Below are 19,317 nucleotides of genomic sequence, written 5' to 3' on the forward strand. Positions count from 1 at the left end.
CCAAACTGACTTCATCTCAGACCTGGGTCCTATTCTATCTAGCAATTTAAGAAAATTAGGATTTCCAATTCTTGTCAGAAATACTTTTTCTTTATAATTACGGCCACCATCTCTGAAAAATATTCTTGCTAAGTAATACAAGATTATAAAATATACTGGTGTTAAGACAAGCAAAAAAAAGGGAAAGCAAGCAAATGAGAAACAACAACCAAAACCAAACTCTCATCAGAAGTATAATTCCAGTTATTTAAACCTATAAGTCTTACTGCTTCATCATCTTTGTTCTGTTTTTCATCTTGCTCTCTATCAGAGTCTCTGTCACTACCATCATCTTTTTCACTTTGAGAGTCTCTATTGGCTTCTTCTTCCTCAGAGTCACTGCCTTTGTCAGAAACTTCTTCTTCATCTTCCTTTACAGCAGCTTCCTAAAAAGAAAAAGTAACCACAAAAAGTTCTGAACATCTCAATGACTGTATCATTCTGAGTCTCTGAAACTGTCATTATAATTAAGCTGGCTCAAGATTACAATTTCACTATTCATATAGAATCTTAAGAGAATTATAAACATTCTTATGTATAAATATGTGGGAGTCAGGCTAAAGATGTTTAACATTTGGTTTATTTGTCTACAGTCAGTTACTTTATTCATTCTTCATAGCTGGTAAGACTAAAATATTTTATTTCTACTTGGAAAATATACTATAACAACGGAGATGGCTCATCTTTAAAACATCAATTACACATATTTTATTTGAAGATGAAAAACGAGAAGTTTATAGAAAAGTACTGCTTTGGGAGTTTAATATTATCTTTGATAACTGACAGGAGCATAATGCAGTAAGGAAAGCCAATGTCTCAGCAAAACACTTACTAGTCCATTTCAAAAAGCAAGAAAAAGAACAGCAAATTAAATGCAAAGAAAGCAGAAGTAAATAATACAGACCAGAAATCAATTAAAAAGAAAGCAGATATGCAAAAAGGAAACCTCAATAAAACCAAACATTGGTTCTTTTTGCTCTTTTTAAAGAGTAATAAAATTGATAAATTTTATTAGGCAAGACTAATCAAAGAAAAAAGAGACAATACAAATTACCAACATTAAGAATAAAAGAGACATAACTACAGATCTGAGAGACATTAAAAATAAAGATTATGAAAAATGGCAATAAATTGGATAACTTAAGGGAAATAGATAAATTGTGAGAAACACAATTTACTAAAACTAACACAAGAAAAAAGTTGAACATGTTAAAGAAATGGACTCTAAATCCTTTTTTAAAACTCCAAGCCCAGATGGCTTCTCTAGATAATTCTTCCAAATAAGAAACAAATCCAATCTTATACACTCTTTCAGGAAGAAGAAAGAATAATTCCTAACTTGTATAACGAGGCCAGCAGAAACCTGATCCAAAACCTAGAAAGGCTATTACAAGAAAGGAGAATGACAAACCAATATTCTCTCATATAAATAGATGCAGGAATCCTAAACCAAAATATAAAATCCAGATAACTATTTTTAAAATACTGTTATGACCAAATGAGGTTTGTTCCAGGAATACAAGAATAGTTTAAAATTTAACTCATCAGTATAATTAACCACATTAACAAAAGGAGAAAAATCACACAATCATCTCAATAGATGGAGAAAAAGTATTTAATAAAATTAGGCATCTGCTAATGATAAAAATCCAAACTGGGAATAGAGGAAACAAGTCCTTAACCAGATAAAGAACATTTACAAAAACTAACATCACACTTAGTGGTGACATAATGTTTGCTATATCCATGAGATCAGCAAGAAGACAAGGGTGAATGCCATCTTCTAATCAACTTTACACTGAAAGTTCTAGACAGTACAGTAAGGTAGAAAGGAAGAAAGAGCACAAAGATTAAAAATAAAAAAGTAAAGCTGCCTTTATTCCCAGATGGCATGATTATTTATGCAGAGAATCTTTTTTTTTTTAATATCTACAAATGGTTAGAATTACTGTCAATTCATCAAGGCTTCCTGATGCAAGGTCAGTATTTAGAAGGCAACTATATTTCTATACACCAGCAATAAACACTGAAGAACAAATTTTTCTTTAAATGTTATTTACAATAGCACCAGAAAGCATCAAATACACAGGACTAAATCTAATGGAAGATGTGTCATATCCTCTGCCAATGGAAATCACAAAACACTGCTGAGAAGAAGTAAGAAAGATCCAAATTAATAAAGATAAATCATAATCATGAATAAAAAGAGTCAGTACTGTTAACAAGTGAATTCCTCCCATATTGAATCATAGATTAAACACAATACCAATCTAAATTCCATCAGTTTTTGAGTGGAAATTGTCAAGCTTATTCTAAAATTTTAGCTGGAAATGCAAAGGACCTAAAATAGTCAAGACAATTTTCAAGATGTTAAATAAAGAGTTTGAGGACTTAACACTACCATATTTTAAGACTTCAAGCCTCAATAACTAAGAAAGTGTGGTATTGGCACAAGAAGAGACAAATAATCACTGGAATGGACCAGAGAGTCCATAAACAGATCTGCACATGCACAGTTATGGTAATTTGTCTTACAACAAATCGCTATTGCAGTTCAGAGAGGAAAAAATGATCTTTTCAATAAACGGTGCTAAAATAAGTGGTCCATAATATCATCTCACACTTTTCACAAAAATTTAAGATGTATCACAGAGCTAAATATAACCAGCAAACTAATAAAACTTACAGAAGAAAACAGAAATATCTGTGTCCTTGTGATAAGCAGAAATCTCAAATAGGACATGAAAGCACTAACCATAAAAGACTGATGAACTAGACTTTATTAAAATTAAGAATCATCAAATGTTCCATTAAGAGAGTAAAAAGGGACTCAAATCCAGAATATATAAAGGAATGCTACAAATCTGTAAGACAGACAAAAATAAAAGCGGAAATCCAAATGGCCAGTATGCATATGAAAAGGTGCTCAATATCATTAGTCACCAGGTAGACACAAATAAAACCATATACAGAGACACCACCATAGATCTATCACAGTGGCTAAAATAAAAAAGATTGATAAAACCAAGTACTGGTGGGGACGTGGAACAACATGACTCATATTTTGCTGGTCAGCGCATAAAATGGTACAACTTTAGAAAATGGGCTCTTTCAACAAGTTAACATATACCTATTTTATGACCCAGCAATTCCACTGCTAAGTACATACCCAAGAAAAAATGAATGTCCACAAAATGACATGTTCAAAAATAAGTATAACACCTTTATTCATAATAGGCAAAAAGCAGAAAACCCGTATGTCCACCAATCACAGAACAGATAGATAAACTGTGGATTACCCTACCCCGCCCCACACACACCTGCTGCTATATACAACACAGAATAATGTTATGGGCATAATGTTGAATGAAAGCAGCCGAACATAACTCCACTTAAATGAAGTTTAAGAATATGCAAAACTAACCTATGGTAATAATAGTCAGAATAATAGGAAAGGCTCTGGAGGTGGATGGAGGGGTCACTGACTGAGAAGGGCACAAGGGAGCATTCTAGGGTGCTGGTAAGGTTTTATATCTTGATCTGGGTATCATGGGTACATACATTTGTAAACCTCCAGGAGCTGTACACTTAATATTTGAACACTTTAGTGTATGTCAGACCTCAATAAAGATAAATAATAACAATAATCTTTACATAAGATAATAAACTTACACTCCCGACGACTCCATTTGCCTGCTTTTGTTTCTGCTGCTTTGGTTGTGATAAGGGCACAGGTGTAGGTTTTTTTTTTAATGGTTTCTTTTTTTTTGATTTAGCAGCTTTCTTGGGTCCTTTACTCTTCTGTTGCCATCCTCCTTTTGTCCTGTTCTTGTTAATATCACTCTGCTATAAACCACAACACACATAAACACTCAGAAGTTTAGCAAAAGTTTCATTTGGGAGTCACAGTAATTTTAAGATGAAAACAACTAAATTAAATGTTCTCCTAAAGTGAATTACTCTTCCACAGCAATATAAATCAATCAGAGAACTAAACAAAACAGTTCTTTAACCAGAAAAGATAGAAAGAAAGCTCAAGTTTTTACCCCATCTTCTGCTGGTTGTTCCTCTGCAGCACAGATAGACTGCTCCTTTTCAAATACTTCCTAGAGGTAGCAAGAAGAAGAAGATAAAGTCTGTCAACCTATATTTATCTTTCAGATAAACAAAGTAAACTTTCAATATATATTATCAATTGAGTTTTCTGACTGCTGACAACTGCAGGGAGTGGGGATGACATGGATAGACAGGAGACTTTTAGCAATTACTAAATGATGTATGTGTGCAAATTTAGCAACCACTAAATCTTTAGAAGTTACCTTCTGAAATATCTCACATCTGCCTAAATATATTTTGAAAAGTACAGTCTATCTAAATTATAAATGCAATGACTTAAAATATGGAAACTCATTATAAAGTCATAGTCTTATTTCAGTTTAAAGTCTTACTCTTACTCTAATAATAATCAGGTATGACTGTTTTATTTATGAGAATTTGAATATATGACATTATTCTCTAACATTAAAACTTCACGAGACCAATATTAGTTTATTTATGATTGCAAGTGATATTGCTGATAGAATGAAGTGATATAAACTTAAATATAACCAAGAAGTGGAACACCAAGGAAATCTATATATCCTAAAGACATACCCAACCCACCAAATAATCCATTTAGAATCAGTACAAAAGCTATAAATTTAGAATTTGAAATCCAGTGAGAATTCAGTAAGAATGTGTACTAGAAGATAACAGGTAATGTGGGTTGTGTTTAATAAACTCCCTAGAATTATTAAAGCTACCAACTAAAAGCAAGGGTAACTATTGGGCTCTAAACTGCCGGCCTAATGCAGGGGCCAGCAAACTATGGCCCACTGCCTGCTTTTTAAACAAAGTTTTATGAGAAAACTGTCATATCCATCTGTGAATTCTGCAGTTGCTGCAGAGACTGTATGGCCTATAAACCCGAAAATATTTACTAACTGGGCCTTTATACAGAAAACATCTGCTGACTCCTAATCTAATTCTATCATCTCCGCTTAATTTCTTCATTTATTAATTGAATTCTAATACTTAATTATACTGAGATACAACTGATACAAGAATTGAAAGATAAATAACTGATTCTTTCCCTTCCTTCAAGGCATTTTTGCTTTTTCTTCTACCAATTACCCTAGAAGTGTCAACAGCACAAGGCCAATTTTGGGCTCATTTCTCAGGGTGGGACTTTCAAAGAATGTAAGTAGTGTAAATTTGGATTCTAAACCCAACCCTGGCCACTGGCTTAGAGTCTACTCTTCTCCCAGGAGGCATCTCCTATCCAGAGTCCATGATACAAATGCTTCCTTACCACTTGCTACCATAAAATCAACATCTTTAATTTGATATATCCTATTACAAAAATATGCTTTTCTTACCAGAGGTTTTAGAAACGGGTTTTAAATGCAGCAATGTTTCCTGCAGATGCCCACAGATCCCAGAGTAGCACAGGCTAAAATCTATCACTAGCTAAATAAAGCTGAGTTGAAATACTACAGTTTATTAAAAATGAGTTACAACTACAGTTGTAAACTGGGAAGTACAGTTGGCTTGGAAGGTAAGAGAAATTCTCAACAATAATCAATAATTAACCTCTGTATAGCACTTTACAGTTTAAGAATGACACTCACATTACCTTGTTATTATGTTTTATAGGAAATTAACAAATCACCACATGAAGAATTAATCTATTTTTCCAACTTTGTGTGTGCAAACAATAAAAATCAATTTAAAATTTCAAAATAGCAAGCAGAACTTGCAAAATTAGATTTTGCAACAATAGTTTTGACTTTAAGACTGTTTAATTTAAAATGAGAAAATATAAAAACCTTAACACATTACTTCTTCAAGCATAAAAATACAAACAAGACTACTTACTGCCATTGTTTGTCTTGTCAATTTAACCAACACTGTAACTAAGGATCCTACTGTGATGTTGTTGCTATCTTCATCATCCAAAACTATAGGATAAAAGAAAACAGTAAGAGTAGAATATAAAAATCAAGCTCTATGTTAAGGCAAACAGCAAAACTTAACTTACCCAAACCAGTTGGGTACTTCAGTATCTGAAACATACAGAATTTTAAACCTACTGAGTAAAAAATAATTTACTGACTATCTGCTAGGTATAAAGCTCTCCAGTAGATGTCTTTAAAAATGCACTCATTTAATCCTTAAATTAGCTCTATGAAGCATTATTATTATTATTTCCACCTTAAAGAAGAAACTGGGGTTCAGAAAAAAAGTAAAATGCCCAAGGTCATATATGGCTATACTGGCACTGCCAAGTTTCAAACCCAGGTCTTTTAAAACAGTATAAAGTGAGGACTACCATACCACAGCTTTCTCTCACAGTGATACAAAAATAGGGTTCTGACACTTAAATTGTGTAAACCTTATATGCAAAAGATTTTTCCTGTATGATAAATGCCTGCCTATCAGAAAAAAATAATTAAAACTAGTATTCTAAGCAACATTAAAGATATTTATTTTTTAAGGTAAGAACTTCAAAATACTGTTTCTATTAAAAAGCACCTTAAAAATATTTTTTGTAAAAAACCACATTTGCCACACACATCCCCAAAAGTCTAGTAATAAAACAAACTTAACTACAGCCCCTTTAAAGACAGAAACCATTCCGAATACATCCTTGTATTCCTGGTCCCACAAGAATGTTCTCACAACAGCAATTTAGTAAATGTCAAAGCTCAGAACAATGTCACAGTGAAGAAATGGAGCAGATAATCTCTAATTCTGTCACTATTCTAAGATATTATATTTAGCTATAATAACTCCAAGCACACATAAAGATAGAGAAAAACACACAAAATGTGGCACAGAGCATGATCATTTTCAAGGCTTAATATAAATAGGTTTTTAAAAATTAATTTTAGAACTAAGCAGGGTTTTTACACTAACAATAGGTATATTTCAAATATCTTTCATTCCATTTGGATATCTCTTTCATTGAAAAGTTAACATCTTCCTGAAAGTTGAACTACAGAAGAGTCCGCAAACCTAATCTTGCTATGAGAATAGTAAGAGTGGGGTTTTCAAAACTACATCATTTTCCACTACAGCAAATCTGACGGGTAAACTACAGTTCTGCAAAGTCTAATTACAAGTTATGCTATTAAATGAAGTATTTTGAGAACCTTGAGCCAAATAAACAAGAGCCAATCTATCAAAAGGGAAGCAACAGGAAACTTCCCGCTTACCCTGTGATTTTATGTCCATAGTCACATATGGGAAACTCCCAAGAACAGCCATAACCTCTTCATATTTTTCATCTTCAAGGAAGTGCAATAAATTGTGACGATCTGATTCTTTTAAACTCACTAAGTCCTGGATAGTCTTAATTTTGTACTAAATTTAAAAAAAGAGAGAAAATAAATCCAAAAGTCATAAAACTTTTCATAAAAGGAAAATTCTTGGCATGTTTACTAAAACAAAGTCCAACAACTTTTAGAAAATTGTTAACATTATATAAATTTCAAAGGAGGAAATACTTACTGTATTTCATGGCCTTTTTCTCCAAGGAAATTTAAATTTGTGATTTTTTTTTTAATTAAAAAGTTAACACAATTTTTTTAATTAGAAAAAAATAAAGTTAGAGGGAAAAATATAACATTCTTAGAGACTCTTGACCCAAGTAAGAACTACTGTCATTTATTTGCTCAGTTTGCACACCTTTATTTTTAATTTTAATGGTATAAACCTTTAAGAGTATGAATTAATCACCCAAGTACAGCTGCATGCACCCTTAAGGTTTTACTATGCAATATTCTCATTTGTGTTATTTTCTAAATATAGCTGTTTGTTACTGCAGTAATACCTATCCTGGCTAAATGGATACTCAAGAGAGGGTTTTTAAATTTCTGAGTATTTGGTGCTAGTTATTAACTTTTATTTTCTCAGACAGAGATTAGATCATGAGGTATATGAAATGCCTGCTTTTGAATACAGAAGTTTTCAATTATTACTTAAAATGTGATCAAATTTATAAGGGTAACACACTTACTTGAAAGGAAAAAACCTTGATGCAAATTTCTAATATACATTCATTAGTTCTACCGTAGCACTATCAAATCCAATGTCTATCTTTTGCCTACTTTGTCCATATACAAAGTAACGTTTAAAATCTTTCAAATTACAATTTCATTCAGTTTCTTATATTTCCTCAGGTTTTTCATTTATACACATTTTTGCTGTACCCTAAGATTCATTATAATCTATATATAGATTGTATTTTCTAAAAAGAATTATCTTTTTATTTGATCTACTTATTTTTTGAATGCTTAATTTTTTCTTGTTCATACTCAACCAATAAACAATTGCCCAACCTTTAAGCCACAAATAAAATGAATGGAATTTTTGCTCAGTACTTTTATTTTTGGCAACATAAAGAACAAAGTGTTAACTACTAAAATGCACTGACCCCTGCAAAGTAATAAAATCACTACAGTAGTAAATACTATAAAATAGCTACCCAGTCAAGAAAATCTTAACAGAGCCACATGAGGAATACTTTTATAATATTTAAAATATTATAAATCAAAGTTCAGAGTAACCATTTCTACAAAATGTTTCATTCATGCTACCTTTAAGTGACACAAAAACCACTTAAAACTAATTTGAAAGTAGCAAAGAATTACCTTTTTATGATTGGAAACCCTTCTAAGATTGTCCTCTTCAATGTGAGGGAGCTGTAGAAGAGGAGACTTAAACTGCTGAAGGCCTTGCACAGCCATCTGGGAAAGCTTCATGCAGTTTTCCAGGGATGCTAAAGTTGGAGCACGAAACTCCCTTTCTTAGAAAGAACAGGGGAAAAAGCAAAAACAGGGCTGGACTTCTTATATGTTCAGGAGTACATAATTCATCACAGAAACAAGATTTACATGAACATCCTTAATACCTCAAATTTTATGATCACAGTATTGATTTTCCTTTGAAAGTTAACTGGATAAGACACAGAAAATATACAAACTTGGTCAAATGCACATTATTCAGCAACCACCATTGACTGAATAGAAAAATTATTTGCATCAATCAGACATTGGTATCAAGAACATACTGACACCATGCGAAAAACTGACATCATCCATAACAACAAACCACAATCACTATCTCCTTTTTTAAGGGTCTATTTCCATTACTGACCACAAACTCATTCATTCTTTTTCCTCTTCATGCAAAACACATTACATGTCAGATGAATCAACATTACATCAAAGAGTTATTTCAAATTCATTGTTAAGCTATTCTAAAAATATTCAGAAGAAGGGAAAGGATATCTTAAATCTCTGCAAAAAATAAATAACAATAAACAATAAAACAGTGAAAAAGTAAATTCAAAAGCATAATAAGTTATGACACCTTACATAATGGAAAATCCAGGAAAGAAATAAGAAAAACCATGAACAAAACTGGGAAAGCAGATTCAACTTACAGAACTATACTAAGTACCCATAAATCTTAAAACTATGACGTGTAATCTGTATATGCTTGCAAGAAGAAGTACAACATAATTATGTTTTCTCCTCACCTTCACGGCTCCGGGCCATTATAATTAGCTGGCAGATTACATTAACCATTTCTTGAAGTAGAGCAGGGCATTTTTTCAGCATAAATTGCTGATCTGCAAAACAATTAAAAAAAATCTGAAACAAACCATTCTTCTTTTATAGTTAAAACATCTTTAACACCTATAGTCCAAGACTAACGCTAAATTTAAGTTGTCCCACAAATTTTTCATATGACCTCAGAATTTTACAGGTTGAACACAACAGTTTCTCCTCAGTAGCACTACGTCAAAAATCAGTGAGAAAACCTTAGCTCAGATTAGATGTTTCAAGAGAAACTTTGAATATTATAGTGTCAGGCTTTATAAGTGACTCCCCCTTTTTTTTGAAAGTCTGAATCTTAAATTTAATCCTAACCTTACTAACTTAAGAACTTTAAAATTTTTCCTTTTGCAAAACTAAGCCTCTATAATTAAGGATAAATCTGAAGACTAAGACTGAGAAGAAATGTCAACTAAGTGCAGAGAAAAGACTAGGAGGAGGAAGGAGACAGGTTCTTTCATTTACACAATGCCTAAACAGTGCTCCTTCATTTCATCGTAAATAGCCCATACAGTCATTAATCACAGCATCAACTGACCTTGTTTTCAAAGGCATTTGACTGTATTATTGGCTTAAAAGGGAAGGGAGGTGGTTTGTTTCATTCAGAAAGAAAATTTATTCCCTAAGGATAGCTTTCTTCTAAAACTTTCAATTGAAATAATGCAAATGAAAAGAGATGACACTCAAATTCATGACATGCCTGGAAACACCACTGTTGCAACCCACTGCTTTTCTTTTAAGTAGAAGTAAATCTACAAGTACTTATGAAGCTTTAAATAAAGATTAGACACTTTATTGGTAATTACTGCTTAAGTGTGGTTGTGGTAGTGGTGGTGCTGAGATAACTGTTATGAAATTCATTTTTTTCTCCCCCCAAAAAGCTTACAAAATCCTATTTTAAAAAGTCATTCAGAATTATTGTATAATCTACAATTGACTAAACCTTTTTTATACAAAGTATTCTCTCACCTTGAAATACTACATTTGACATTTGCCCAAATTTGTGAATTTCTTAGACCTTCAAAGTATTTGTGAAGTAATTATGTATGTAGCATATAGGTTCCTTTTTTAAAGGTCCTTGAGTAATTACTTGACTGAGTAAAAAGAACAGCAACAAAAACACTGCACCATGAGGTCTAATTAAGTCTGCTACATTTATACCACTAAAACCCTACAGATATCAGAGTCACAAATACCTTCTTCAAGGGTCTCAGGAATTTTCATTCTAGCAAGATGAGACAGTAATAGAACTCTGGCCTTCAGGCTATATGGGCAGGTAAGTGGAGGCTCATTCTTCTTTAAGTTAATGCTGCCAATTTCTCTGATTAGCTAGAGTAAATAAAATAATTACTCAAAAAAATGTATACTTATAAAAGCATTAACTTTTAATACTTAAATGCCTTTTAAGGAACTCAGGAGACAAGCCTAACCTGAGGTATTAGAATGTTATCTGTTGGTCTGCTTGTGGCATCTTTATTATACTGAGGATCAAATTCAGAGGCTCCAGCCAAAACCATGATAAGACCTAAGAAAACAAAAGAAATACGAAGATAAATAAATTCACTCATCTATTAATTCTCCACATAAAACTTGATTAATCCTAGAGTGGGGAAGTTTTCTAATCACTCACAATGCTAAAATCACCTAACTCTACTACTAACAAGTATTAATTTCTCCCATAACAAAAGAAACATCTCACTTTTTAAAATGTATGCAACATTACCTACCACAAGTGAAAAGAAATATACATCAAATTAAGGGCCCTGAAGCAAGTAGATGCATTAAAACCACTACAAATAGCATCTATTTCTAGACCTAAGCATGTGTTCCACAGAAACTTTGTACATAGCACTAAGTATTCGATGTGACATTACTAAATGCTTTGTGGAAAAGGGGGGCTCTCTATGGTTAAATAAAGCTGAAAAATAAGAGTTACAAAGAGTTCCAGGTTTCTTCACTTCATGACTCCTCAGAGCCTTGAGTAAACTAAAATACACTGCAATTTACAGAAATTTTTATTATGGAACCCTAGAGGGTTTTGTAGGAATACTGCTCCTTGAAATACACATGATTTGCAGTCACATATATTAGCATTACTCTCTTTAGCCTGCACAAGCTCTTTAATGACTGGAATTATAGTCATCAATCTCAATTTACAGCAGAAAATACATGCAATGTCCTCAGTACAGAGGTTAAGTGTGTAGAGCCTGGTGCTTTCACTTTCTAGTTGAGTGGCCTAGGACAATATTCTTCACCTCTCTATGGGCCTCAGTTTCTTCAAATGTGCCTGACACACAGTCAGCATAGTAATATGTGTGAGCTATTAGTATTACTACCTCCAATGTTTGCATGAAAAACAACTGTTCCTAAGACAGCCATATAAATGGCGCCAATGGTAAAATCAAGGATATATATAACCAAACCCACCTGCTAAACAAAGCTTTTCTGATAGAATTAATTGTGTAAGGCTAAGTACCACCCTCAGAAACAAAACAGACATCAAGATCACTGAATCAAACCAAAAAAAAACCCATTAAAACAGATTATAAACATAAAACATTTTCATAAGGGAGTAAATTTATATATCACTATTTCAATCCAGCATAAGAGTGGTATGTGTGCATGAAGGAGGGTAACATTCACTCATTCCTCAGAATTAAAAGATATGCTCATTCTTCAGAAATATAAGATCAGCTCACATAGTCAAGTGATTCTAAGGAGACTCTCATTACCAAGAAAATTAGTAAAAGTGGAAAATACAAAAAAGTCCACTCAGATTTTGGAATAAAAACGCATTCTCCAGTGAGGCAAAATTTAAAATTTACATCTTTCTTTTTTTTTAAAGGACAGGAAGGGAAATGTCTATGATTTATTTCCACAGAGCAGTGATTCTGAAAAGCAACACTATATATTTCAGGGATAAAATTTACATTATTAGCTTTATGGGGTCAAAGAAAGTATTTAGGATGGTACTTTTTCTTCATAATAAATTTTGAAAAAAGACTCTGGGAATGAAATATTCTGGCAGCTTTCTTTCAACACATCCAAGACCTCTACTTATTTGACACAAATAACACAGTATAACGTACTGGTTTAGGACTTGGAAACCACATTACCTGGGTTCGATCCTGGCTCTGTCATTTACTATAATTCCTTGGGCTCAGTTTCCTCATCTATTAAAACCAGCACTTACTTATGGGGGCATACAAAGATTAAATTATTTAATACATGTACAGTGCCTAGCAATGCCTGGCAACAACAAATACTCAAGAAATGTTAGCTGGTATTATTACAAAATTAGCCCACAAGAAGCTTTACCATACAATTTCTAGGGGGAAAAAGATACATGTATATGAAAAAGATAGCTGAGTAAATGGGAGTAAAAGAACTACAAGATCAAGAAATGTAATAAAGGGTGTTAGCATTTTCCTCCAGCTTTAGTTACATAAATTGAATATCCCTGAAGCTGAACTATGGAATTTTTCCAGTTGAATATATATCAATTCCACATAAATGACTCAGAAAATAATATAATATCACAGTTACATAAATTTACTTACGTTTCATATCCATATTTCGAGTTTTATAAACAAAATATGTATAAATCTGTGTTGTGCGTATTAGAATCTGGTCTCCACTATAGCGTATTGAGCGATACCACCAAGAGCCCTAAAATGTAAGCAAAATTAAACAAGAAATAGCATGAAAACCACAATAAATGTTAAATTTGATGCAGAATATTTTATGGTCAAATTTTCTAAATGCCTACAAATCAAGAAAAAGACCCGTTCTTTAGAACAAATACATTTGTTACATATTTTAAGTGATTTATTTGGCAAATACTTACACTGCCTGATGACTAAACGCCAGCCTACCTCACTACATATATATAATGAAAACATTTAAGTTTTAGTTAGAAATTGTTTAAAGAAAAAATAGGAATGAAACAACCCATTGATAGAAGCAACAAGCTGGTTCCTGACAGATAGCGTATATTCAACAGATATTTGATAAGTAAGTGTAGGAGCAATTTTATAGTTGATATACTACTTTCATTCACATTATTCCATACAATTGGATCCTCACACAACAATCCTATGAAGAAGGCAAGACAGATTAATTGTTAGCCTCACTATGGGACTCAGAGGAACCATAAGATCAGAAAGAACACCACCGGTCATAAAAAAATAATAAATAAAACCATAAACTTTATGGTTTCTCCATATTGAGGTACTATGCAGTTGCTTTAAAAAATGAGGTTGTTCTATATGTTGTTCTATATGTTGTACTCTTAATATATGAAGCAAAAAAAGTTACACAACAATATATATAGCAAGATCACCTTTTTTTAAAATGTGCATATGAATGTATACATAACGCACAAAAAATACCTGAAAAGGAAAACACCAAACTTAGCAGTGATATTATCTGACAGAGAAATGGACTTGGGGGAAGTGGTAAAGGAAGACTTTCATTTTAAGCTCTAAATACATCTGTATTATCTCATTTGTATGTAACTTCTGGATCAGAAGGAGATAAATTTTAACATACTAAAGTGATGCCACCTTCAGAAAACTTAATGTATAGCTGAATATAAGATTCTTAAAATTCAGAGTTTGGGTCTTTGAGCACAAGCCACCCATTCTCTTTGCTTGGCCCTGTAATAAACCTTTCTCTGCTTTAAAAAAAAAATCAAAGATTAATGGATTATATTCTAATACAAATAACAATCTTATAGGGAGACTGCAAAACATGCCACCAATTCCCTTCCTCAAAAAAATTTTAATGAAAACAGCTGGAACTTACCACAACAACTGGAAGGATAACCATGAATGCCAACCCATACACAAGTAAAACCTGGGATTGAAAAGGAGAGAAAAAATTACAGCCTTCATCAGGTAAATTACAACATCCAACTCATTTTGAGGCTTACATAGGGGAGACACAATTTAAAGCACTCCTCATGTAGTATTTCATTTAATCCTTATTTTCAAACTCTGTGAGGAAGGTACCATTATTACATTCCTTTTGCTGACAGGGAACCTGCAGCATATACAGTCATCCCTCAGTATCCCTGGGGAACTGGTTCCAATCTTGAAACTACCTCCAAAAGGAATCACAACTTTAAAGTTCTAAAACTACCTTAGAACACACCAAACGAGCAACCTAATAACAGGAACCAATTCTTTTCCCCATTATACCAAAACAGTTTTCACAATACACAGTTAAATTAAAAACAGCATATCAGTATTTTCTTTGTAATGCTCTCTTTATATTAACAAAATATGTCAAACGCATTATAATGTCTTATTTAAGTATACTTACCAAAATTGAATTTTTCTGATCAACTATCCATGCTGGCAGGGCAATTCCAAAACTTGTGGCTAAAATAGGAAGAATATTTCTGAAGAGTCTCCACTTCCAGTTTTATTTATTTATATCCCCAAATTCTACCCTGTGCCCCTCAAAAGAGCTTTAAGATGATCTTATTATGTGTTCTCGTTACACGAGTTGATGGATAGGGTTTATATCTGAAACTTCAAATTTTTTCAAAAGAAAAAAAAAACCAAGTACGTGAATTTCTTCTTCCCAGAACATCAAAATTCTTTCATATGTCTTGAGTTTATATAAACACTACGAATATATGAGAAAATGTTTAGTCAGTTAAAAAAAAAGATTTTTTCATCTAATTTTCATCAACTACACTGGAAATGATGAATAATGACTGACTACTCTTCTCAACAAATCAGTCTAAGTTCTATCTTTCCAAGTAGTCTCTAGAAAGAAAAATTAAGTAAAAATTAATTAAAGGGAACTCAATTTACATAACTGTTTATCTCCTTGTGGTTGTAATTTTCTTATTCACAAACTAAGAAAATCATTCTTTTCAATCTAGTTAATATTTTCCTAATATACACCATAACCTCAGTATTTTTTAATCATAATTTACCACACCTTGAGGCCCATCTGGATTTCCAAACTCTTCCCAATTTTTCCGGGACTCTTCATCAGTTAAACTAGCATACAAAAAAACAAAGGTACAAAATTAGGAAGCCACATCTGAAAAATAAATACTCATATACACAAATTCCATTAACCCACCAACTCATATCCTAAAGATACCAATTTCAGAGAATCAACAAAAACCTCTCTGAAATTACCCAAAAAAAGGAGGAGGGGAGGAGAGTAAGGAACTCAGCATTAACAGAAAATGCTAACCACTGAGCCCTGACACAAATTCCTAGTTGGCCCATAAGTTCTCAAGTTTAGCCAGTTTAAGCCAGAAGATGACACTTTAAAGGCTATACCTCATCTTCTAAGAAGGCAAGTAGGATTACAGGCAACTTTTAAAATCTTATATGCTCGTATCTTTTCCAAAATTTCTTCAATGAATATGATTATACTTTAATAATGATATATATCTATTTTTAAAATACAATACATGAGTAATAATACATGATTAATAGTAATCTCTCCAAAAATGCCATCACATTCTTCAAGAAAAAAATGAACAACACCTATAAGACTCAACTGCTATGGGCAAAAAAAACGCACATTTACAAATACACATAAATTCTGTACGCAATTTCAGAGACCTCAGGTTATAATTCCCGATCCAGAGAATGCTTTCACTAAATTATATGTGAGTGACCTGAGTTGGCTATATAGAGCTAAGTTACATATTCATATGTAAGAACACATGAAGGCACATGTTTTTAAAAGTTAAAATAGCTTTAACAATGTTTATCCATGCTGCCCACTCGTTATAAAAGTAGCTTAAGCAAGCATAGGTTTTACACCCAAAAGCAAAATCTCAACTATAACAAGAGGAATGAACTAGATAGTTATACATAAGATAGCAGCTTCATTTCAATCACTGATAACTTATATTTAGTAAAATGCACCCTTTTAACTAATCTAGTTATACTGGTACAAGTTACAATAATTCAAAGTTCTGGGTCCCATAATCATTTTACTTCATTTGTCTGATAGATCAAATATTTAAGACATTTTAAATACAAAACATTCTACATCTTGATCATGTAACTGAGTTAAAACCAAAGGCCACATATTATTCTTCTGTACTCTCTAGAACAGTGACCACACATAATAGATTTCCAGGAACCTGAGAACAAAATCATGAACTTGAAAATGTTATAATACCCAAAACTAGGGGGTGGGGGGGTAACTACACCAAAAGCACTAAAATTAAAACTACTAATTAATCTTGGCTATCTGTCTTCCTCTGGACATCTTCAGTTCTTTTTAAATTACCTGAAGACAGCAACTAAGGCACTGCAATACCTGTGCAACAAGGGTAAATGCTTGAAGGAGACACACTGGAAAAGGGGGAAAAGGAGACACCAACTGAAAGACAGTAATCTTGAGGACATCTGCTGTGTAGAAAACAAAATGTAGTGCACACTTCAAAAGCTCCTGAAGGTGCTGCTTTATTATAGAATCGCATTCACATAGATAAGAAATCCATAAGTGGGAGTGGGGGAAGGCAGAGAGGAAGCACAGTCAATATACTTTTATTAAGCACAAAAATGTGTAAGACAATAATATTTTCCAATCTTCTGGAATTCTCATTCCACTTTCACAGTCTATTATATCTGCATAGCCTATTATTTACTTATAGTTTTTAAATTAGCTTAAAAAATTATAACACCACTGAATCCTCAAAAATCAGATAACATCTGTATTTTACTCTTGTCTGTATTTTACTTTTTAAATTCAACGTAAGAGCTATGTGGGATATACCTACCATGATTCCTGAAGAGTCCAGCTAACTTTTTTATCGCTTGTAATATTAATACTCAAGGAAAAACTACTTCTAATTTTATATACTTTATCCTGTTCCCCAAAATTAAATTCATCTTATAAACAAACCTAATTACCGCCCCAAATTAAACTCATCTTTAAATAGTTTAAATGAGACAAGCTACAATGTCAAAACAAAAGAAAATAGATATAGCCTAATAAAAAGCCTAGAAATGAAAATAAGATGTAAGTATATCCCTCTTCTAATCACGATGCTTAGAAAATAGCTCAATTAACATATGACTTAATATTTAATTTGGTCAACTCACAGGACAAAAGCACTACTATAAATTACTAAAATTAAGATTTAGCTAAATTACCATTTCAGGGTTGCCAGATAGTTCCATAAATGACAGACAATACATGAGGTCAGCATTTAGTAAAAGTGTATGACAACCATTTTATTTACTCTTTTATTCAGACAGAGAACTATCTTTACCACTCTTAAAAATATGTAATGGGTCCTATAATACTTACGCTGCATAAGCTTTTGCTATCCTCATGAACATAACTTCATCACCTCCTTTATCTGGATGATATTTAAGTGACAGCAAACGATACTGTTTCTTAATTTCTGCTACTGTTGCCCCCTAAAAGAAAAGGTTGTGTTTTAGTAAAAATAAGTATGATGCTGTAAAAACATAATCTATCTCACTTTGAACTTAAAATATTAACTACTCAATATTTTCAGAAAGAGAAAATAAAGTTTTCATCCTATATGTATCTTGTCCCATATTTCACTCACATATTTTTTAAATAAAAATACTCTGTCCAATATATTTATTTTATTAAGCACCTATTATGTGCCAAGCAGTACCCTAGGCACTGATAATTTGAGAGTGATGTTATATAATGCTATTTAAATAAAAATGGTATTGAACATCTATCTTCTTAAACATATAGAATTTAAAAAATAAAATGATAGTGATATTTAAATATCAAAGAGTGATCACAGTAAATTAAGTCTGGCTGAAAAAAACCTCAAATCAAAGGTCAACTTCCTTTCTAAGAAATTATCTAAAGAATACCTGGTTTTATCAGCCTGTCAGCATTTTAATATTAAGTAAATATTTCATAAGTCTACCTTAGTTGTTCTTAATTAGATTCAATTTCTATTAATAAATTTTTCATACTGATTTTTATGGTATTAAATTGCCCTAAACCTTTTGCTCTTAAAAGTCTCTCCTGATAACCATGATCATCACAGTAAGAAAATTTAGCTGACATGCAAACTTCACTTCTATAAAGCAGAAAATGAGAAGATAAACACACTCTTTTGTATTTTATGAATCTCTGGATCAAGCCATTTACTGAGCAGAGACTAGAAGTAAAAGAAAGTAGTTTAGGGGGAAAAATGGACACTAGATTCAGCTTGGCTGCTAAGAAGTTATACGACCCCAGACAAGGCACAAATTTTCCAGGCCTCATTTTCTCCATCAGAAAAAAAAAAAGGCTGGATGATCTCTAGCATACAGTTCAGTTCTAACTTTCCACTGATAAACTTAAGACTAATTTTCTACTAGGATCCATTAATCCAGTTCAATCAAGAAAGTCACCTAACAAGTACACTTAAGGTTAACTCGAATTTCTATGACAAGGACACCAGTTCTTTATAAGACATAAAGACTTAATGCCTTGCCTTAGTGTCAACTAACACAGGGTCCTAAGACTTCTATCACTCAACCAATATAAATGAACCTCCTGGTTTTAACTTTGCATTAAACCAATCTTGTAAATGTCCTTTAAAAATGTACTAACTTCTCATCTCATCTTCAAATATTTTTACATTTTA

General features: G+C 32.4%; 1 protein-coding gene across 1 annotated transcript in view; it reads right to left on the reverse strand.

The window, feature by feature from the left end:
* The window catches only part of SEC63 (SEC63 homolog, protein translocation regulator), a 58,759-nt gene that overhangs the window by 12,830 nt on the left and 26,612 nt on the right, over positions 1-19,317 (reverse strand). The window contains exons 4-17 of the mRNA XM_015240419.3: positions 18,003-18,115; positions 15,657-15,718; positions 15,027-15,085; positions 14,508-14,558; positions 13,262-13,370; positions 11,132-11,226; positions 10,898-11,030; positions 9,623-9,715; positions 8,733-8,887; positions 7,296-7,443; positions 5,956-6,038; positions 4,086-4,145; positions 3,712-3,885; positions 267-425 (exon numbers count right to left, since the gene is read on the reverse strand). Coding sequence (XP_015095905.2) covers positions 267-425; positions 3,712-3,885; positions 4,086-4,145; positions 5,956-6,038; positions 7,296-7,443; positions 8,733-8,887; positions 9,623-9,715; positions 10,898-11,030; positions 11,132-11,226; positions 13,262-13,370; positions 14,508-14,558; positions 15,027-15,085; positions 15,657-15,718; positions 18,003-18,115 — 1,494 coding nt within the window. The remainder of the gene's footprint in view (positions 1-266; positions 426-3,711; positions 3,886-4,085; positions 4,146-5,955; positions 6,039-7,295; positions 7,444-8,732; positions 8,888-9,622; positions 9,716-10,897; positions 11,031-11,131; positions 11,227-13,261; positions 13,371-14,507; positions 14,559-15,026; positions 15,086-15,656; positions 15,719-18,002; positions 18,116-19,317) is intronic.

This window comes from Vicugna pacos, chromosome 8 (assembly GCF_048564905.1).
Source record: "Vicugna pacos chromosome 8, VicPac4, whole genome shotgun sequence".
NCBI classification, from domain to species: domain Eukaryota; kingdom Metazoa; phylum Chordata; class Mammalia; order Artiodactyla; family Camelidae; genus Vicugna; species Vicugna pacos.